Source organism: Apteryx rowi, unplaced genomic scaffold (genome assembly GCF_003343035.1).
Source record: "Apteryx rowi isolate R43461 unplaced genomic scaffold, aptRow1 scaffold_151, whole genome shotgun sequence".
Lineage (NCBI taxonomy): Eukaryota > Metazoa > Chordata > Aves > Apterygiformes > Apterygidae > Apteryx > Apteryx rowi.
In genome coordinates this window covers 1,771,079-1,793,693 of record NW_020447764.1, presented here as the reverse complement: position 1 = coordinate 1,793,693, position 22,615 = coordinate 1,771,079, and the positions used below count along the sequence as shown (strand labels likewise).

Sequence of the window (22,615 nt, the reverse complement as noted above, 5' to 3'; positions counted from 1 at the left end):
GAACAGAAGAAAAGCTTTAATCCATCATGTTCTAGTTTTACCATATAGGAAGTGAAGTGCAACACTTTTACGCAGACTTAACATTTCCCTCCCCTGCCCCCCATCCTAATTTAAAGGAAGATCTGGGAAATAAACTGAACAGCATCATCAGTTCTGGCTGCAGCCTAGTTGAGGGATAGACACTTGCTCTGAAGACCTACAGGGAGCACGAGGTCTATCCAACCGACATTAGATTTCTACTTCTCCCACTGAGGGAAGAAAGAGCCATGAGAGGGCAGCAGTGAACAAGAATGATGTCCGGGACCTAGGTACCTGAAACCCACCAAACTCCTAGATAAGGGCCATATTCCACCTTCGGTTTTCAAAGAACAGAAACTTTGGAAATGAAGCTGTAACAGCTGTGTGGCTTCCTTGTGATTCTACTCATGGCATGTACAAACTTGCATATAGCTTGGAGAGAACCACCTGCACAGCAAGAGAGACTCTACGTCTTACTGCCTGTGGCAGAGGACTGCTGAACAGCCACAGCACTTCATCTGTCTGTAACTTTTCTTGGTCCCCTCCACCCTCAGCACTTGCACAGAAATACAGGTCCAAATAAATCTACAGCCAAACTATATTCAGAATTATATGAGAATATTTTGTATTAAGTGTTTTTAAAAAGGATGTCTCCTCTCAGACCTACTACTTACAGAGTACTTGGTCAACCACGTAAAGCAACCGAGACTTGGCTATAAGAGACAGTCACTGTTGCACGCTGGGCTGTAAAGTCCCAGGAAGTGGGAAAGAACTTTTGGTCAGAGCGCTATTTTTAAAAATAAAAAGAAAAGAGTATCACATATTGCAAACAGACTCTAATCTTTAAAGTCACCTGAGAGCCCCTTTCTCCATATGGAGGAAATTGCATATAAGAACTCATATATATGCAGCTATGGAATGCAATTTCTCTCAGCAGAATGGAGCAACACATTGACCATGCAGACCCTGAGGACAACTCCAACAGACATAAGGAGCTTCACCCAGGAAGAGCTGTTGGTGACTCTGCTGCCTCATTTTCTTCCTCTTTCCAGGGGAAAGGAGCTGTAAAGTCTCAGTGAGTCTGTGCAGTCTCAGCCTAATTTCTGCCTCCCTCTTCTAGTCTTCCCTACCCACTTTGGAATATGGCCTTTCTAGCTTTGTCCTGCAGTGGGAGAAAGATGCTTCGCCCAAAGGTCTCTGCTCCAGAGGGATTGAATGTTACCAGGAGCCTCCAAACCAAGCAATGCATCAGATTTTAAAAGTGGTAAGTGAAATACAGGCCAGTAGTAGACATTACAGTCAACAAATCTTCCATTTGTGAAAGCAAGGCAGGTTTTCGTTTGTGAGCTTTCTCTGTGAGTAAAAAGTAAATACTCCTATAATAAACAGTTATACTTTTCTCTCTAGTGCATAAGCTTATTTTCAGTGAATATGGCCCTTAGGGAAAAGAAATAATTGCATGCTTTGCAAAATAAGTATGATCCCCCAGAAGCAATGATAGCTTTTGCTATATAACTTAATCTAAAGTTATGCACAACTTAATCTAAAGTTATGATAACTTAATCTAAAAAATGTGTGTAACAAAATTATACCCTTTTTAACAGCTAATCTAGAATGTAATTGTCTAGAATAGAATAAAAGCAGCTGTGTCAAAATCTAGGATATAAAATGCCAAGCAATTCCAAGCTGCTTCCCAACTAGTTTTCCAAGGCTTTGCAAATTTCTTTACCCAATTTTACAGGCAAATGAAACTTATTTTCTTGCCACTGCAATATTCATACAGAATGAAATAATATCCAGCTCTCAGTGACAATGAATATGAATAGTTCTACACTTGGTACAACATTTTGCACTCTTGCAGAAAGTCAGTGCTCTAGAGCATTTGGCAATTAGGAGAGGGTTTAATATTTGAGTTTGACTTCTGACTTTCACTGGGATTCAGGACAGTCAGTGCTCAGACCAGGGCAAGTGACAGGAGGCAGTGGGCTAAGCAGTTGGCAAAGCCAGCCTGTTCCTAGCCGACTGGGAATGCTGGGCATAGGGGTACATTTTAAATCCTGCTAAGTGCTCACTGGCAGGAGGCAAATCACAGCCCTGAACTCTCCCCGGAGGCGACTGCCTTTGGTCCTGAGGCTGAAGGACAGCTTCCTCGTCTTTAATTCCCTAGGTGCTGGAGCCATCACCTGTGAAGTGGATACTTTGTCTCCTTGGACCCAGGGCTTTTATGGCAGCATCCTACCTCTCAGAAGACTGTCCTAACCATGAAGTGAGGTAGGATGGAGCACCTCTCTGCATGGAAAAGGCCACTCAGCAGCCAAAACACAAGAAATGGGCCTGGAAGAGGAAAACACAGCCCAATTCTGAGTGGCCTCACTGTAGGTACATGATTTTGGGTGCCCTCAGGACAGCAGCCTGGTACTAACAGGAGCCACGTGAGATTAATCACAGCTCTGGTCTCCTGAGGGGAGGCATCACCAATACTGCTTCTTCCCTCATCTTTTTTGAAAAAGCCTACCTAGCACTACCTTTGTAAATATCTATCCTGTTGACATATGTGGGACCAAAGGGAGCATGTCAATGCTTTGGGCTGAAAAATTTGCCATTTCTGGATCTGGTTAAATTTAGGACTGAACTAGGCCGTGAGATCCTTGGCTTGGGCAAGACTTTGGCCATTGGGGCACACTCAGAGCTGTGGTTCTTGGTGCCTGGGGGCCTTCATGTTTCCCAGTGGTCTCCTTGCTGGCCTTTGATCTGCTCACTTTAGGAGATAGCTCAGCAGAGATTTTCAGGACAACCTGTTTGGATAGTGCTAGGTAAACCTGGCCTATATTTCACTTTAAATGCCTAAGCATTTTGTATCTATCTGGCCTTAAAGTTATGATGAAGACATTTAAAGTAAACAAACAAACAAAAAAAAAGAAAAATAAATAAATAAAAACAGGAAGAAAGAAATGGTTCCCTAATATCTTAAAAGAAAAAAAGGAGACTTACTTATTCTTGATGCGTATTCAGTCTATTTTGGTATTTTATAAGATGGTCGGCTTGCTGAATGTTATAAGCAAAGAAAACAGACATATTCCCTGTCTTACACTGAACACCACAAAAAGCAGTGTGTGAAAAATAAGAGAAATCTAAATTCCCAATAAACAAATGCTCAGTTTCTTACTTGCACTGACATAGTCCAAACTCTTTTCCACCAAAGTCTGAGGTAGACTTTCCACTGACTGGGATGGAAGCCACTTAAAAACTTCATGCCCATTGTAGAAAATCGCATGATTTTCACTCTTGCTCTAGTTAAATAGGTATACCCTATAAGGGTATAGGTTGGTATCCACAAAATGAGGCTAGGTATATATTTATTTTTCTAAAGTTAATTTTATACATTGATAGGAGAAAAGCACTTTATAATTGAGTCCAATAGTGCTTTTCAAGACCACAGTAAGAATTACGTAATAAAGTTTGCAGAAGGAGTACTTAAATATTTCTTGCATTTGGTAGACTTAAAAATGCTTTCAATACTACTAATAATGAATTGTGTTTGTATTTTTATAGACTGATAAGAGGCTTTACTATGCTTTTGCTGTTATTTGCTTGTTCAAAGCACCCAAAATGTGCAGGGCAGCATCTAGCTACGTTAGGAATAAGGATCCCCCCGCCATCCATAACAGAGGGTGTGGAGGGAACTCTTGTTTGGAGACATCATTGGGGACATCAGCTTGGAGAAGTATGTAATGGACTGTCAGCATATACTGAGCCTTGTACCTTTTCAGTGCACTCGCTGAACCACTAGATGAAACGTACAGATCCAAAATAGCTGTATATTGCTGATGAACAGCAATATAAGCAATTATGAGGAGCAACTACTGCACAGTCTAATCTATAGTTTTAAGTGCCTTAATATTAAATAATAAATTAAAGATAATACTGCTCCAATTTACGTAGGAAACCCTAAGTAACTTTCCAATGAAGTCTTTGGAGTTATACTATTTTAATACATACAATAAAGCAGTTTATGAGAAGGAATCACCCTGTGTTTTTAGGCTTGAATAAAGCATTCTGATTATTGTATTATATGCTTCCTAAAGCACAGTTTGACTACAAGTCTGCAATTTAAGAACTATAAAGATGGAACATAGCCAAATGGAATAAAAATTTCCTGTAAAAAAACCAACATATCCTAATGTCATTCATTATTTTCATGTATTTATTTTTAGTAATGAGAACAAAATAGGACCAAAAATATTTGGATACCAAAACCAAACATGAACAAAGCCTTAGAAAACAGCAGAGGCACACATCTCAGGACTGGGCTTGGGGTAAATTTTGTGGCTGAATTACAAATGATCTATAAGGATACTCCGATAATTAGAAAAGTGACATGGTCTGAATGAAATCCTGTTTGCTCATATCAATGTCAAACATTTTTTGACTCTGGTGAAATCAAGATTTGAACTCACAGCTCAGTTACTTTGTTGGTTAGCAGCATCTATTAAATATGGCAGCACAAAGCAGCATGGTCGCAAGAAACAAAAGAACGACCTAGCAAATACTTGCTGTTGTTTTTAGATCTAAAAGATACTTATGACTCTGCTGCCGTACATGTTCACTGGCATACACTGTGTGGCATTGGCTTCCACTCCTTGGTCATTATTTACAGAAAAAAGCATGAATTGCCTGTTGGAGCTGAGAGCTGGCCTGGGCAACACACTGAGTACCCTCCGCTCCCAGGTCCTGTTGCACTGCCACGAGCACTCGTGCCTGCCGGCAGGGGGGAAGCCCTCTCTCTGCAGCCTAAGTGACATTCCCACAAATTCCCACTGCTGCATGTGACCAGTGGCTGGATGAAGTGCTGAACCCGCTCTGCTAAGCTTAACTTTCCCTGACGCTGCCTGAGAAAGAGCTGCAGGATCAAGGCCTTGCAGAGCACATCTCAGAGAGCACAAATGGTATTCCACAGACCCATCATTGACAAAACTTTGGGAAAGAACCATAGCTGAAACAGCAACATATATTTGAAAGGGATTCAGGGAAAGCACTTACCTTACTCTAGTGTAAAACCAATGACAGCAAACAATGAAATACAACACAAGTTAGAAAATGCCTTTCAATGCATGCAGCACTGTGATTAGTCATAAAACCCTGATGAGGTTTAGAGGCAATATAGGACTTTTCATCTCTTTTGAAAATAAAAATTGAACAAATTACTTCCTGATATTTCAAATCAATGCTTATATTTTTCTTTTCTATAAAATTCAGCATGCACTTTTTAGAAACATAAGAAAAATGTCATAAAAGCACAGACTGCATCATATTAAATTTGGCATAAATGTTGTGACTATTCAGATAATTACCTAATATTTGAACTCTTTCTTTTCTTTATTATAAATATCTTGATACCCTTTAATTAAATGTATTTTTCAAATCATTGCTTTTTACTAGAAAAATGAAGCAGATGAAAATGCTTTTTCCACATGAGGACTCTTTGTTAGAGCTAGAATATATAATTTGTCTTTTAATGTTGCAAAACAGCATAAACATTCTTTGCACCAAATGCAACGTAAGTTCCTCAATAAATCATTTGTGCCAAAAATGTGAGAAAATCTTCACAATGAAGAGCGTGGAGTGATAGCTATGGAGGCATTAGTTCTATTACCCAACAAATAATCATAAAAAATTGTTATGAGGGGAAACTTCTTGCATTCCTTGAACAACTCAAATTCCCATGGATTACACCACAAGTTTTGGGCTGCAAAGAAAGCAACATCAGACCCTTAGTTTTCAGTTTATTATTGTCCTTTAGTTCTAAATGCCTTTGATCAAAGCTTGTTTTTTTAGAGGTTACTAAGGGCCTGCATTATACACAAAGAAATAGCAGTTCTAAAGGCACATGCAAAAACGTGCGTGGTATCTGTGCAGCAGACAGGCTGAGTCGTACTTAGAAAAACAGTGTGCACATGAAATGCAGAGTTGGACGTGGGCTGTTCTTAGAGCACAAGTATAGGGGCACAGAAAAGTACTCAAGATTTCTTAGGTCTGGAGTAAAATAATTCTTTATCCTAAGAAGAGCCACAGCCATGGAACATGTGACAGTTCTGCCCAAAGCTTACTTTACAAATGGAGAGAGCAAAAATGCTGCACTAACAAGGAATAATTGACACTAGTTTAAAGGGATTGGATAACTTGATAACTAACACCCTCTCCCACATGACAGAGACCAAGCATTCCTAAAATAAGTTGGTGAGTGGTTAGCTGGCAAGACCAATTCAGTGTATAATATACCCAAAACAGGTACAATGTTTCACCTGTTCAGCTTGAGCACCATTTGCGGCTGCAGTACAGCCTTAGCAATACTGCTTTTTAATGAATGATTCAAATGATTCATTAGCAAGTGGAATGACTTTACATAATATACAAAGGCACCCATCTTTGGCCTTTCTTATCATTGCCATGTATTTTGCATGCCCGTATGATCTGCAGGTTAAAATATTAACATTGTTCCTCCAGCTAAGTATCTTGGGACCAAAAAGTAAACAAAGGAGTTGCATCCAGAGAATGTGTTTGCTGGCTAGAGGATGACATCCCTTGACTCAGAAATCAATTGGACTGAACAGACTGTGATGACTCCAGCTATGAATCAGCTGCAAACTGTATCTGCACTGCAACTTGGCACCTAGGCTCATGACAGGATTAATTTTCAAGTGTTTGGACTGTTGAGAAGAGTTGAGCCATGAGAACAGATATTCACAGATTTATCCCTGGGAATGGGCAGTCTCTAGGGGTCACTGTAAGGAGTAGCAGGGAATAAAATCATGAAAATTCTTGGTAATGATGCATCTCTGCAGACAGCTGGTCCTGCAGGCAGGTGCTTTCCCAGCCTGCCTTCCTCTCCAGCCCTTAGTCTTCTCAGGGAGAGCCTGGCTAACTCACCCCTGGGTTGAGGAAAAGCTGGCACAGCACATGGGTGTGCAGCTCTGCACTTCTGGGAGTGCAGGCACCCCAGCCAACAGAGGGTGCCTGGGGGATCTGGGAAAATGCAGCCCCTTTGTCAGCTCACAGGATAGTGGAAAAAACAGGAGACAGGTGTGGGAGCCAGGAGTTTCTCTACACCCGAATCCACACCTCCTAGTATACGTCAGCTTCTTCCTGCCACTAAAGCAACTCATCTGACTCTGAACTTGCATCCCTCAGCCTCCCTGCCACAAGGAAAGGCAGATGAATGGTGATCAGACCACACTCTCAGCATACAAAAAGACTGGTGTACAGAGCTTGAGATTAAGATAGTTTGTGCCATGTACATGTGGCGTCTGTGCACCCCTGCCTCTGGACCTGAGAAAAGGATGTGAGCAGGCCTGCCCTCTACGGCCATGCGGATACACAGATCACATACAAACATGAAAATCTAGGACATCTGTGAGCAGGGCTTGAAACAGGGCAAGTGAGGATAGTTTCGATGGTGCCCAGAGAGGCATTTGTCTGTGTTCATTAGCTGGAGTCTCTTTCAGGTGGGTGAAGGAGTGTAAGAACTATAAAAGAGTTATAAAAGGACAGAGTGCAGACCCCACTAGATGGGGACCATCAGCAGGTGCTGGTGCCAAGGGCATTCTCAGCTTTCTGAGACAAGGTGAGAGTGCTAGTAGGAATGACTTCTGATTTGGGAAGCACAAATGTTTCCCAGGATATCTCAGCTTTGGGAAAGATGGGCCAGGCAGAAACCTACTGACTCTCCAAAGAGTCCCTGTAAAAATATTGGAAGCAGGTAATTACACTGTCCTTGGTGCTTGGTTTTAGTTCCGCTCTGCAGCCATGCTGGAGGAAGCCCTGCGTGGCTACAGGCGCCATAACTCTTCTCTAGGAATGCTGGTGGATGGGATGCGGCATGGGCAGAGCACCCAAGGGACAGTCCCTGCTCGGCCTCTTGCTAGAGAGCTAACCTGGCAAGTTGGCTTGCTCTCCCTGCGGGCAGGCAGGGTTTCCGTGCAGAGCAAAACAGCAGAGCTAAAGGAGATATTCCCACAGGAGACCTGCGTTCTATCTGCAATGAACAGCAGCGCTTCCCTTGAGAAAGCTTTCCAAACACTTTCTCAAACTTTTTAAAGGCTCCCTGAAAATAAAACGTAAGAGGCCCACAGAATATTTTGATGAATTAGAAGCTGCAGCTAGAACCTAAAGAACAGAAGAGAGGCCAAAGCTGCCATAAGGGTTGAGCGTATGCTGGATGTATAAACCAGACATGCCACAGTGTGTAACCCTGCTGCTCCAGAGGCAGCACGTCTCGCGTGTTGTAGGTAGCAGGGACTGAAATTCTCCACCTGACCTGCTGGTGGTATGCTGCTGTGGCACTGTATTTAACAGTACCTGTTAAGGGAGAAATTTGTCTGTTATGTCCTGTCTTCCTTTGTGGGCTGTGCCAGGTGTCACACACGGGTTGGCCAACTGAAGGTGCACATCCAGCACATGGAGTGCAGGGTGGAAACTCTGTCTCTAGCCTGACTTTTTTGCCAACATCCAGAAGACCCTCAAAGCTCTTTAACAGGAGAAAAAGAAGAGGAGGAGGGAGAAGGCACTGTCTGTATATCTGGTTCCTCCTCGAGGCAAAGTGTGATTGCTTGCTATATCATTTCTTTTGCTTTCTCCATTCTAGTTTAAAATATCTCACATAACTGAGATATCACCACTCAGCTTGTGCGTCTGGTCTGCAACCTGGTAAATCTCACTGTCAAAGAAGCTCTCCAGAATTCAGCTTAAGAATCCCTTTTTTCAAACTCCACCTTATTCCTATGTATATTCCCCAATTCAATGCTCAGATTGGCAGGTAATATTATACTATTTTTTTTCCACCTACTTTTTCCGTGTTACTTTCTTTTATTAATTGCAAGGCAGAAACAAATGGAAATATTTCAGAACTACCGGTTCCCTTCTCCATGGTTTCCTAAACACAGTGAACTTCCTGCAGGTTCATACTCTTTTGTATCTTTATCCATGCATCACCATACAGCCATTGATTAACTAAGCCAGGAATCACATCCATCCCTCTGTTCCTTCAAGCTTTAAGCTTAATGTTATGGAAGCAGAGCCCAGCAAGGTGTGTAAAAGCAGCACAGTGTGTACAGTTACCCAGGACTGGGACCAGTTTGGTTTGGGGTTGATATGAGTGCCATGCAAGCTGGTGCTTCTTGGTGGAAAGAAGAACAGGGCTAACTAGTGATCAAGTAATCCACTTTGCTGTTGTTACAAAACATTACTTGCAGTGCCTCTGCTAATTCAGATTTTAAGACAGAAACCTCATGGTAACAATTACACAGTCTGGAGGTTATCCAAGCCTAATTTTGTCATTGCTGGTTTTTAAACTTTTAATAAAAGGAATGTTTGAACCTATCTATGGAGCAGACACGCTTCTCTCTGCCAACCACTGTCAGCGATGAGTTCCCGCCCGTCAAGCCACTAGCATTTCACTTCTACTGGAACTAAATTGTTAGAGAAAAAGCAGGTCATCTCTTTGTGACATAACACCGGAAAAACGGGTTAGCTGCGAGTGAAACCCATCTCAATAATGGGAGAATCAAGAGGGTGAAGACACTTTACTTGGTAAAATCTTGACAAGGGGATGAATATAGAGCTCGGACCATAGGAACCTGATATAGTGAACCCTGTTTCTGAACAGTATCCTTCTTACTAAAAAAGGAAATGAATAAGGCATTAGTTTCTAATGAAAAATTTTCAGAGGCTGATTACATAACAACATCACCCTGTGCAAAGAGCACCACAGCAGACTATTTTATATCTTTGAAAGGATATAAATCAGCCTTATATGGCAGCACAGTGTTGAACGCAAATATCCTTTCTTATGTCCCAGCACAATATATTTCACAGTCGCTGCTGCAGGACTGGAGGAGCACACCAATACTTGGTGGTGATAGAGCCCCGCTTTCCCTCCTGTGCCTCTCCATACTGCACAACCCCGATCCCTGCTGTGCCACTTCATTTCATGACTGCCTCGACCACTGACGGTTGCGGTCCGGGCTGAGCATTAGCAGAGACTGATTCTCAGAGGCTTCGCTGTGCCACAGCAGTTCTTACTGAGCTTAACCCTCGAGCCATGCTGAAGGAAGGTCAGTGCTTTCTGGGATGGGGTGGGATGAGGTGAAGCTGATACTCACAGGACGACTTCTACGTGGTCCAAAGCCCACTGATCATGACCTGTTCCGCCGTGCCGGGGTTGCCACCAGCGCAGTAAGACTCCTTTCACTCGTGCCTCCCTGTCATCGCAAACGCAAGAGCCTGTAAGAGCTCCTGACTATGAGCGGTTACTGCCTCCCCATCTCCTCCCCAAACAGGAACTGAGAGCAAAGTCAAAGTATCATCTGTACGCCACTAAACATCAATACACCGTACACACGGAAGATGTAATGACAAAACATACACACAGTTCAGGTGGAATTTTTACAATTTTTTTTTCTCTCATATCTTTAAAACAAATATTTGATATTTCTTTCAATTGTACTGATGAACACTAGACTGATTTTTTTTTTAATCAGCCTTCCCCTTAAGCTTCCTTCTACCCTCTCATCAACCTTTTTTTCCTGTGCAGTGATACAAAGATAGATAGACTCCTTCCTAGCAGAAATATATCTTGTGCATTTAGAGGTAATGAAATGAGACTGGGTACTCACAGGGGAACATTATAAGACACTCTTTGGGCTTGTATAAAGTCCTTTGGCTGATGCTGTGCAATTACTTGCCATGTAATTCCATTATTTACACTGTACTGGAGGAGCACTGCTTTGTCTACAGTGTTAGGATCACTCAGATTGGTATTGCAACTGTCGGTTTGTGAAATACTTCCAATTTGCAAAACAAACATGATTTTGCTGTAAAACACAGAGAGGAAAGGTATTTTCAATATGCAAAAAGTGGTCAAACAGGAAAAATAGCATTTCCAGGTTTATTGTAGCTGTCATTCTAAAAATGTGAGCATCCTCAAGAATCATTACTTTTGATATGCAAAATAAACTATTCTCACATTCTAAAACACAACCTCACTTTTAAGGTTATAATTTACTTTGTACAACATATTTCCATATATTTGGAGGCTATCAATCCAATATTACATTGAATCTGCACAAAGCTCAGATGAATAAACAATATAACAAGAAAATGAGTGTATGAAAAGCTTCAAAAGGGAAAAATAAAGCCCAAATATTAAAAAGTGCCTAAAAAATTTCTAATATTCTACCTGGGTGTCCAAATAACAAATTAAGAGCCTAATTTAAATCTGGCCCGTTTGCTGATTCATTCTGTTTCTAATCACGGTTTAGACAATTAACTAGACGTGAACCCAGTCCAGTAAGCTGTCACTTGGTTAAGAGCCAGCACGGGCTGGTTGCATCTGTTATTCCAGAGCCAAAGGGACTCAACAGATGAAAATGATACTCCTGCTCATTGGCGGGTGAATATGATTTTCTGTGACAACTGAAACAGGAAAATGAGTCTGTAATTACTGACAGCATCGTTCCTCATGACTACTGCGGAGGCACACACGAACCCGGGATTTGCCTTACCAGGTTGGGCACTGGCCCAGGCAGTCTGGTGTCCAGGCTTTGCCAATGGCTTCTTCTTCAGCGCTGGCTTACGAGACAGCGCTCTGTTGCGCATGATGAAAACATCTGACCTTTTCATCTGACATCGCCTCCTCCTCACTCTCCAACTCCCAAATGAAAGCCACAAAACATTTTGCCAGCCCTAATATTTATCTGCCAGCCAAGTCTGACTGCATGGTACAGCCAGGTCAGCCCATCCTCATCAGTACTGGACCACATGACTTCATGTGCGTATAAAGTTTGTTTTCTTGTGAACTGCTAAAAGAGCATTTTAGGCTCAAAGTATTACCTTGCTCGGGTGAGATCCAGAGGCTTAGTCACAGCTTGTCGTATTTGACATCCATTAAAATACAGTGAGTCTCCATGGGCATAGGGTGCCAGCTGTCCACATCCATTCCCTATCACTCCCCCCTGAATGGTTTCCCAGTTTATTTCAGTGACTCTTTCGGATTCAAAATTATCTTTAATATAACTGGGGAGATCATGGCTAAAAACATAGCAGTCATCACCTAAAAATGACATGGTGAAGTTATAAAACACACAAAAAATCAAATAATTGAGAAAAATCAGATACAATTCATTGAAATTCCATTCAAGGTTGTGGCCCAATATACAGTGTGACTACAGGTTGAATATATTTTGGCAGAACCATGAATAATGTGCACATTACTGTACAACATTCATTTCTGTAAAGTTGAGGCTTCAAGTCTGTTCTTATTTACAGCAGTATAACTTCAAAAACTGCAATAGGATTTCTTCTCTTTTACATTGGTGCAAATAAGAGAAACCTCAAATCACCACTTGAAGGGAAATACCTCTAAAATAGGGAAGGATTCGAACCTTGTAAAGTTATGAGACTCTGCCCTGGAAGACAGTAAACACTCTGGCTCCACTCCCACAAAGCACTTATAATTTAATGGGGGCACCCAGGTACTGCTAGTCAAGTGCCTACCTGAATGGCAGGATTAGAGCAGAATAGTCTGTCTTTATGAGGTACAGAACTAAATCCCTTACAGGTGACAGTCAACAATCTAGTCTCCACGTATGCATATACTGGAAGCGAACGTACCCTTGGAAGTGTGAAAGCCTTTCCTGGGTAAGCAGGTAGCCACAGTCTACCTTTGATGAAGACTGAATGGGCTTTAAATACAGTGCAAAGAGTATTGGTTCAATCCAGAAATAATAAAGGGAGGGAAGATCTGCTATTTGCAGACCTTTCAAATTATGAATTTCTAATCTGTTACTTAAGTATTCCAGTGGTGAATTTAGACAGGCTCTATCACTCTTTCTTTATCTTTTTGTTTAATTTTGAACTAGATTAGAGAGTAGCACATGCATAAGAAAAGAACTGAAGAAATGAAACCTTGGTATCCTTCATCACAAATGCAAACAGCTCCTGTTGTGCAGTATCCATGACCACTGCAGAGCTTAGGGCACGCTTCCCCGATGTACACGTGGTCAATTGCCCAGCTTTGCTGCTCTAGTTCTTCTCCTTTCTGAATCCACCTGAACTGAGTTGCACTTCAAATACAAAAATACAAATACCATATTATGATATATCTAGCAACTAAATGTGTCTCTGTAGTGACATTGAAATATACAGGCAGCAGGTGACATGAAAAATATTGTACGAAAGGGTGGTGACTGTAATAACTGGAAACACCCAGGCTGAGTGAGTGGCTGTTACATCATTGGCAGCAGCCACTTCTATTAACAAAAAGCATCTTCAGAGTCATTAATTATGTATTAGATCTAAATCCAGCAATGAAGGAGCATTTTTAATTCAGCAGTTGATCCAAACGAACTGTGCCAGCTGACATTTTATCGGCCCCCAGTGAGCCGACCTTTCGGTAACCTACCTGGAGGAGACATGATCAGGCAGCTGGATCGTTATTCTTTTCCACATAGAGCTGTTGACAGAGTTATAGATGGTAGCTTCATGGAACTGAAAGGGGGAGCAGCCAATGCTATTAGACGAGGAAGGAAGACAGTGTGTCTGGACGAGCTGCCATGCATCTGTCCTGCAGGGAGCAAAGAAAATGTGTTTTTAGAAGAATCGAAAGAATGATGAAAAGGAAACAGGCAATCTTTGAGGTTATGGCATTGGTTGTCTTAGTAAGCAAACCCAATAGATTTTCAGCAATAGTTTCCATGCTTTGTAGCCACAAATAGACAAGAAGTGAGAGGCTAAGACTGCTGTGCAGCCATGGAAGACTTCCCAGCGTCAGGTTTAAGTGCTCTGAATCGCATGCTGATGGTACATTCAGCAGAGTCGAACCCAAGCTCCTCCGAGCTCGTATGATACAAGGACTTATTTAGGAGTCAGTTCCTTAGTCCCTCTCTTACAGTGCTCAGAAAAGAATCCAGCAGAATTTGCTCCGTGTCCACCCACAAGCATCTGAGCACAGGCTATAGCTTCACTTTTATGAACTATAATGTGCTATTACACTACAGCACAGGAGACAGAGTTATTAATTGGTTGCGAGTTAAAGAACAAATCAGAGTTATGCATCTTCCACTTTATTATGGCTTGGTCCTAAATATATAGCCCTGTATCATACTAAAACAACAGTTCCTTGTGAATGTGGTTTTCTCTAAGCACATTTTTAACAGGAACACGCTCACGAACTGCAAGTGCAAGCTCAAAGCTAAGAACCTGCCCACAGCTGGGATAAATTATGAAGAGAATTTACAGGAGTTCTGTAGATAAATCCTAGTGCTTGCAAATAGAATTAGCTCAGATCCTATTACAAGATGAGTACTGAAGTGATTGCTTTAATAAATAATAGCACTCTAGGTTGATTTGGGTCCATATATTCTGTTCTCATTTACCTGGCATCTTTAGTGTACTCCAGCATCACAGAATGGAGGTCTCCACAGGAAGTTGCCTCACAGCCAACCACAATCTGTAGCACCAATTAAAAAGAATAAAATTGGCTGCTGTAACAAGTCAGGTAGACATTTAATGTGATATATAATGAAGTTGTGCTCTCTTTTTTTTCTTAGCAGGTATATAAAAGAGATTGTCAACTTAGATCTTGGAAAAAGTCTATCAAACATGGATAGAAAACAAAGAAGGTAATACATTAGGTATTACTTTTACTTAATTTTACTGTATTGTTACTGTTATTTTCAAACAGAAGCCAAATACTAAGTTACTAAATATCAAATTAAATATCTAAACAAACGTTGTTTCTGAAACACTAGGATCTGGTAGCTCCTCAGCATTTCAGGAAGTGAAGAACCTAACTATCATCAATTAACCATGAAATTTAGAACCCATAATGATAAATGTGGGAGTGAACCTCAAGTCAATCCAATTTAAAAACAGAATTGTTCTGAGTATTTGAAACAATAAATAGAGCTGTGTCATGTTAGAGTGGAAAGATTACAGTACCCAGGACATAGTACTGAACAGCTAACAAATAGCTGCTTTTCAAGAGCTTCAAACACAAATGGTAACCACGCACCACAGCTTAGTTCTTAGTTTAGAAATAAAATATTTTGTTGTGATTGGTGTAGAAAAAGGAGGAGAAAGTCAGGAGAAAAACATTGCAAAGAGAGCTTAGTAATATGAACTTCTCAATGCCTATGGGTTATCATAATTTATGCCCTTAAAATAGAAGAAAAAGATGATTGCTTGGGTAAAATAACCAGGCTGGGGCATCTTGGTATGTATTACTAAAAAGCTTGTCAGACTCTTCTTTTATATAGTTTCAGCAAAGATGGCATGCTGTGTAAGTGGGGGGAGCAATGCTTTGAGGAATATATTATACATTTCATATAAAATAGCAGACATGTTGAGAAAGGGTGAAAATATTGATTAGTAGAAGATGGCAAATTCTGGACCTGTCTTGTCAAACAGAATAGCAAGAAACAAACATAACAAGAAAACAGATGATTATTTTAATGACTTTGCTTACATATTAGTTCCTGTCTTATTTAAGACTATATGGTGTTTGGGGAAGGGCCTAGAACATTTCTGGACAACAACTGCATAGATATTGTTATGGCCATCTGCCATATTCAGAATTCCACCTTAAAACAAAGGAAAATACTGAGAAATTTTGATTATTTGGATCATTTTCCATGACACAAGTAAGTGGAAGAGGTACTTCTACTCTGCACACTTTTGTGTTTTCACTAAGCCATTCTTCTCCATCCTGCTTCTACTTTGCCTTCTCTGCTTATTCATCAGGCAGGGGGAAATGGCACGTACATATTCCAGACTGCAGACTGGATTCTCTTCATCTTGTCTGCATTTCCAACGTCTGTGCAATTCTCTCTCTCTCTCTCTCTCTCTCTCTCCTTGTTTCTTTTTGCACTATTGCTGTGGTTCCTAGTGCCAGCTATTTTCACTGCAGAAAGTAATTCCCACTGTATCTGATGATCCAGTTGCCAATAATTTCAGCAGAAAGGGATTAGACTCCCAGCCTGTCTCAGTAACCCCCAAAGCACACACCCAAACAACACAAATTTAACATTCACGCAATCTTTCTGATTCCTATTACCTATACTTCAGAATTTCCTTTAAAATCTAATAAAAAGGCATTATTAATTACTCATCCAATTGTGCATCCTAGCTGGAGCAGTGAGAATTTCTGGAGACAAATTAGATGATTTTTATTGCATACTTTACTTTGGAGAAAGAGAACATTTCTTACTTTAAACTGCATCATGTATCCTGGTTGTATAATGAGCTCCCTGGAGGACAGGATGTTGTGTGTTTTGTCCTTTTTCTTATTTGGCCAGTAGAGATGAAATGATGGATTTCCACAGAACCCTGCAGTCCTGACTGCATTAGGGTAAAAACTCCAATTTTCTTCATGAGAGGTGCCTTCTATTAACATGAGTGAGATACAGTTACTGTGTTGTCTCAGTAAATATAAAGGCTTAATAATGAATCCACAGATTCACTAGATACAGTACTTTAGTGATTAAACACTAAATTTATGCTAACTATCACAACACAGAATAAATAAGTTACTAACAGACCTAATAAAAAAATCAGCTCCAGATAGGTAATTTAAGCTGTTTACACAACAATATTTTTCAAAATATGGTTAAATAAAACTTTCCTACCCAGGGATTTAAATGAAATGAGTTGGACTGAAATAATCTTTTCTACCTCTCATATAGGTATATATACACCAACACTTACATCTCTCTCTCTCTATATATATATGATATATTTGCAAACCCCTATTAGTAGCATGAAGAAAAGCATATAAACCCAGTATTAGTCTACAGAATAAAAGATTTGCACAGTTAAAAAAAAAAGATATGGTCTTGCAAGCTCACAGGGCTACCTTAAATAAGATAATGGCAGACAATAGAATAGCTGTCACATCCTGTCTTACCATCATCAAATGTATCTACCAGTTGGCTGGGGTTGATCTCTGCTCCTCCGATCAGAACGTTGTCCAGCGCCCACTGCGCGCGGTCGGGGCCAGAAACCACAATGCCATTGCTAATGATAAAGGGCTGCCACCAGCGTAGGCGGGTTGTATTGGTTAGCGCATCTTCGGGGAGGAGGATGTAATCGTGCCTGACTGAAATGTATTTTTGGTAATCCATCTCATGAAGCAAAGTCCAAGATATTCCTAGAATGAACAGATTCAGGATCAGCAATAAAAGCAAGCATGTGGTCGAATCTTCTAAAAGATTAAAGGAAGACAATAGCAAAACAAAAATAATAGCTATGGTCTTCTGAAGGAAAAAATCATAACTTCTAAGGGTAGCAGGCAACTGCCTTGCAAGAGTAATCTGGTAACCATATAAAGGGAACAAATTGACTGGAATCCACTGATTAATAAAAGCCAGCAGGAAGATTAGGGAAAACTGAGCAATAGGTGAAAGTTTTAGATGGGGAAAAACTTTACAAAGACAAAAATGCCTTTGCAATTAAAAGTTATCTTATTATTTTTGATCCTCTCTGAAGACTTCTCAGATACTTATGGTGCTTAAATACTCCACAAAGTTGTAGTTTAGATGAAACTACAACAGGTACTTGCCTCCATCTACTGAATAATCTAGCAGCACTCCCTCCTTTCTGCAGGTTGGTCTGTGACATGTTGTCATGTTGTTTTCACTCCCAATTCTCCCCCAGTACTGTAGAAATCTAAGTGTAAACATACTGGTGGTTACTCACAAAAACCATATGTTAAAGATATGCACAAATCAAGAAGTTTGCTTTCTTTTGGCAGATACACTGAATATTTTCAAAAAGCCAATGCTTTTAAGCAAGTGATACTGATCTATGTGTAGAGCTATGGTTTCCAAAAACACTGCCTAATGAGTCCTACAAAGCAGGCATATTTAAGAGTAAGCATGGTAATTTGGGTAATTAGTCTTCTGAGTGTGCTTTCAACCAAGGAAATGAGAGAATTAAATAAAATAATAAGTTTTACCACTAGAACTCAAGGAAGAAAGGAAGGAAGGAAGGAAGGAAGGAAGGGTTAGAAAACAAGCAAAAAGTTATGTGAAGATTTGCCTCCTCTGATGAAATGACAAAACATGTGGATGAGGAGAGAGCAGTGCTTGCTGTCTACCTTGATTCTAGCAAGACTTTTAACATGATCTCCTGCAGTATCCTTGATTCCAAGTAGGGATATTACAGTTTAGGTGGGAAGACTATCAGATTGATGGAAAGCTATCAGCATTTTTGCACTTAAATGTTTGTACTCTGCCTCGAGTTACTAGTGGAGATTCTCAAGAGTCTATCCTGGGACCTATCCTGTTAAATATCTTTATCAATGACCTGGAGGACGTGATAGCTGTCACCAACAAGTGTGTGGACAACACCAAGGTAGGAGTGTTGATGTGCTTGAGGGCAGGACTGCCATTCAGGGGGACCTAGACAGGCTAGAGGAATGGGCCAACAGGGCTCCTCTGCCACCAGGGAAATGTGCCTCTCCTGCCCACCCCTGGAACCTCTTGGACCTTCCTCTCTGCTCACTGTCCTGGCAGGAGAACTATCCTTTCTGTTAAAAGGTAGTTTTCTGTCACAGTAACAAGTTGAAACAACTCTTGGAGGGACCCCATAGACTCCACAGCCAGGGAGAGGTAAGTGGCAAGTGGGGGGATTTGGGTTGGGTGCAAGTTGGTGCTAGTGTTACTGAACCATTACCTTACCTTAGCTTTGTCTGAGGGTGCATTTTGGATTTAAGGTTGATGGTGTAAATATCTCCCTGTGTTACCAGGCCACTGAGAACTATTAAATATTCAGTGAACCCCATGCTTCCTACCACCTCCCAATCCTGGTTTTCAGCGAAAAGAAGTTTCCTTGGCCATTCTGCAGTATTAGATGCTTTCCATTCACTTCTTGAAAATCCTCATAAAGTCCTTCAGTAAGGCATGTAAAGCACCCAAATGCACTGAAAGACACCTATGAATTGCTGCAAACATTCTCCTTGTGAGTGCCACGTAAACCCTCTTGGACACAGTATCAGATTAAGTCCAATCCTTTCATAATCCAACTTTACTAAAAACAGTCTGCATTTCTGACATAAATATTTTTGGTGTCTTTGTCTTCTTAGCTTTCTTATTTATTGACATGATCCCTAAAGCCTGTTACTTTCCCATTCTGAATAAGCAAAGGCAGACACACTCTGCCCCCAGGACTCACCAATTTCTTAGCCCCCTGCCAAGACAGCACGAAGCTAAGGCAGACTGTGATGCAGCCTCCAGCCCTTCAGAAACCATACTAAGATGCTGAACACAAATCACGTACTGAGACTGTAAACTCTTTTCTTTGTCTTCTACTCACTAAGCAGCTCGAAGGGATATGACATAAAGAACAAATGATAACTGAGCTCTCAGAGTTGAATTAAAAATCCCCTGCTCATGGTACCAATGAGGAGAATTTATCATTGTCAGCCTGAGATAACTCTGCATTTGTGGTGGCTCAGGAGTTCCCTAAGCTGTTTTGTCAGAGTTCAGCAAAGTTCCCTATTAAAATGAACATGAGCAGATAGCGTGTTCTAGCAACATGACATACTTTGCACCCCGCAGGTCCAGATCTTGAGTGACAGCCTCCCTCACAGTTGCACCTCCAAAATACAGGGCTGTGTCTTCTGCTAGAATCCCGCACTCAGTACAGGTACTTCCACCTTCTAAGGACATCCATAAATCTGGTTTAATTTCTTCATTGTCAAAGCGCTCTTTCAGGAAAGTCTGTAAAGAAGATGTGTAACATAAAGCACAATCACAAGTAATTATGATCTTAAGCCCTTCTGATGATCACAGCTGGAACTGACCTTCTAAACATGTTTAAAGGGCACATGAGCACTGTAAAGATTTTTTTTTTCCATTGTGACTGAAGGATTAGACATAATACCTTTTGTCTGAGTTGCTCCTGAAATGAATATATTAAATGTGAAAATACTTTAGGGCTAGATTTTAACATACTTGGGAAATAATTCAGCACACTAGAATTTGCATGCACAAATGAACGGGTCTAATTAACAACTGTGGTTATTTAAGACTCTATAACACCACACCAGTACATATTTAATATGCATGGGAGATATTGCTATTCTATATTTTCTCCCCAGAAAAACTTGTACTGCAATGAAATTTTAGGGTTATTGTAGTGAATATGCATCTATGCAACAGTCTGCACAAACATTTGCAGTGAAAAACATCTAGAATATATCTCTGATTTCCACTTACCTCCAGCTGTGCAGTCAAAGCAATACTATGAAGGGAATTCTGGCCAGAAGGAGATAATAGTAAAATTCTCCTATACTTCAATAGCGCCAGGATTTTATACCAAATGTCTTTAATGTGAGGAACACATTACTAATTAAAAATGGCAAACAGATAATGATATTTATTCATGTAATTAGTATCTCAGATGAAAAACAGAAGGTCTTAATAGTTAAATGACATGAAAACTGAAATGTCAAATAGTTATATTCTCTTAAGAGAGAATGCTGCTTAACCTATTGTTTCTGTGGAGCATGTACTTATTCTGTTCTCATCTGGTAAAGAAAAGACGAAATGGCAAGCCCTGCATTTTTAAATAATTTGGAGTTCCTCACATATTTTTTTCTAAATATTTTAAATTTTCTAAATACTTTAAATTAGCAGCATCTAACTACATTTCACTCTCTTGTTGCATGATAACACTAATAATAGCTAAGTGAATTAACTTTATGTCATCTGAAGTTCAAGCCTTTTCTGGTGTTCCCTACTCTAATAAGGGCTTTCATGATAAAGACAAGCTTGCTACAGATCTTTATCAAATATGATCTTCTGTGCAAGGGTGATTTTTTTCTAATGATAATCTAAGGATGAACAGGGAACTTAATGCAATATCCAAGAACCCATTTGTTCATTTGCAACTGTCCCGAAACTGCTGTGATAGGTTTGTTAAAAAATTGGTAAGAGGGCTGGGCAGTTCAGGTGTGAAAATCTGTTTGTGTATCCTCAGACTTTGACAGGAATCAGAGTTAAATTTCTAGCATGATCAGTCTCCTATTTCTCTCTCTCTCTCTCTCTCTCTCTCTCTCTCTCCCAGCAAAACACATGGCAAAGTTCACTCATTAAAAAATGCAGTAAAATTACCTTCAGTGTTTGGGTCAGGTAGCAGTTTGGACCCGAATACCCAGGATCACAGATGCATTGCTCTTTCAGGCAGTCTCCATGACCTCTACAGTTTTCTAAACAACCAGGGCCCAGATAGAAATTATCGATGGCCCACTGCATATCTGAGTATTTCTGGTAGAACCGAAACCTCACAGGACTATATATAAAGGAACGAAGAAAAACAGATATATATAAAACAGCTTTGCTCAAATGAAAAAAGGTAGATGAAACATGATATAGTTATGAATGTGCTATTCTCCAGGCTTCTACAAATAGTATCTGTCAGTCTCTGTTGAAATTTATTTTATGATATATCTATATCTTCTCCTACATGCATGTACTACCTACAATACATGGATGGATTCCAGACACTGCTGAAGCTGGAAGAAAGTTATTTTGGCTTCGGGAAGGTGAATTTCATTTTTGGCTATACTTTCCAAGCAGAATACTCAAAGAATATAACTAAGACATCTTCACTTGCAGAAAAAGACAAATGGTTTGCATATGTGCAGACTACTGCAGACAATAAGGGTAACTTTTTCACTCAGTAAGGTCGTAAATCTACTCTGTAATTGAACACGTCTGTCTGAACAGATTAGAACATGCTGTACAGAAGCAGACTGAAGAGAGGCCAGGATAACTTTGCCATTTGTTGAGACCAAGAATCACGATCGTTCAATGGAAAAGGACCATGCAGCATACATAATGAACGTTAACACTGCTAGTCTGCACTCGCCTTGAAAGAAAATGAACAGGCAAATGTATACCTTGTTCTGTTTTTCTAGATGTGTTGAACCCAAAACAAAAGGAGTAGCTAATTCATACTTACTTGCCCACAAGGTTTTCAGGCAGTGAGTAAGTTATTCTTTTCCATCCTTTCGTGGGAAAGAAGACAGACGGCTGTGAAACACTCCCAGAACATTTTGGATCAGCTGGTAAACACTGAGGTACTAAATAACTCCAGCTAACACCAAAATCAGTGGAATACTGCACATGGACCTGATTTTGTGCAAGTTTTTCTGAAGTTTTACATCCAACAGAAATCTAATAGAGAAGAGAGCATAAGTAAATTGGAATTAACTGTGGTGGCGATTAGAGTTTAAAAAATGTTGCAATTTGAAAACTGACTCCAGTTTTTTGCTTGAAATTATGGCAGTAACAGTGCTTGCATGGTACTGGTCATCTGCAGCTCTCATCGATATTCCCAGGATCCAGCACAGGCACTGAATTCAAAATTTCATTTCCTCTAGTTACCTCATATTTTGGGATTTTCCAAGTTTTGTCACCTGTGCATCATACCCTAGTAGACCTGCACTGATAAAGTTATTCTTTCCTCCCATCACAACCCAAGGTCTGAATATTCCAGGGGAGAGTGAATAATAAAGGCTGCCCAGCTCGGCTATGTCCAG

General features: G+C 40.4%; 1 protein-coding gene across 1 annotated transcript in view; it reads right to left on the bottom strand.

Moving 5' to 3' along the window:
• The window catches only part of RELN (reelin), a 277,854-nt gene that overhangs the window by 1,518 nt on the left and 253,721 nt on the right, over positions 1–22,615 (bottom strand). Inside the window, exons 52-64 of the mRNA XM_026059038.1 lie at positions 22,036–22,250; positions 21,186–21,363; positions 19,615–19,790; positions 17,630–17,736; positions 16,976–17,218; positions 16,280–16,455; positions 14,448–14,521; positions 13,475–13,636; positions 12,979–13,136; positions 11,905–12,124; positions 10,689–10,886; positions 10,176–10,274; positions 5,059–5,064 (exon numbers count right to left, since the gene is read on the bottom strand). Of these exons, the coding sequence (XP_025914823.1) occupies positions 5,059–5,064; positions 10,176–10,274; positions 10,689–10,886; positions 11,905–12,124; positions 12,979–13,136; positions 13,475–13,636; positions 14,448–14,521; positions 16,280–16,455; positions 16,976–17,218; positions 17,630–17,736; positions 19,615–19,790; positions 21,186–21,363; positions 22,036–22,250 (2,012 nt within the window). The remainder of the gene's footprint in view (positions 1–5,058; positions 5,065–10,175; positions 10,275–10,688; positions 10,887–11,904; positions 12,125–12,978; positions 13,137–13,474; positions 13,637–14,447; positions 14,522–16,279; positions 16,456–16,975; positions 17,219–17,629; positions 17,737–19,614; positions 19,791–21,185; positions 21,364–22,035; positions 22,251–22,615) is intronic.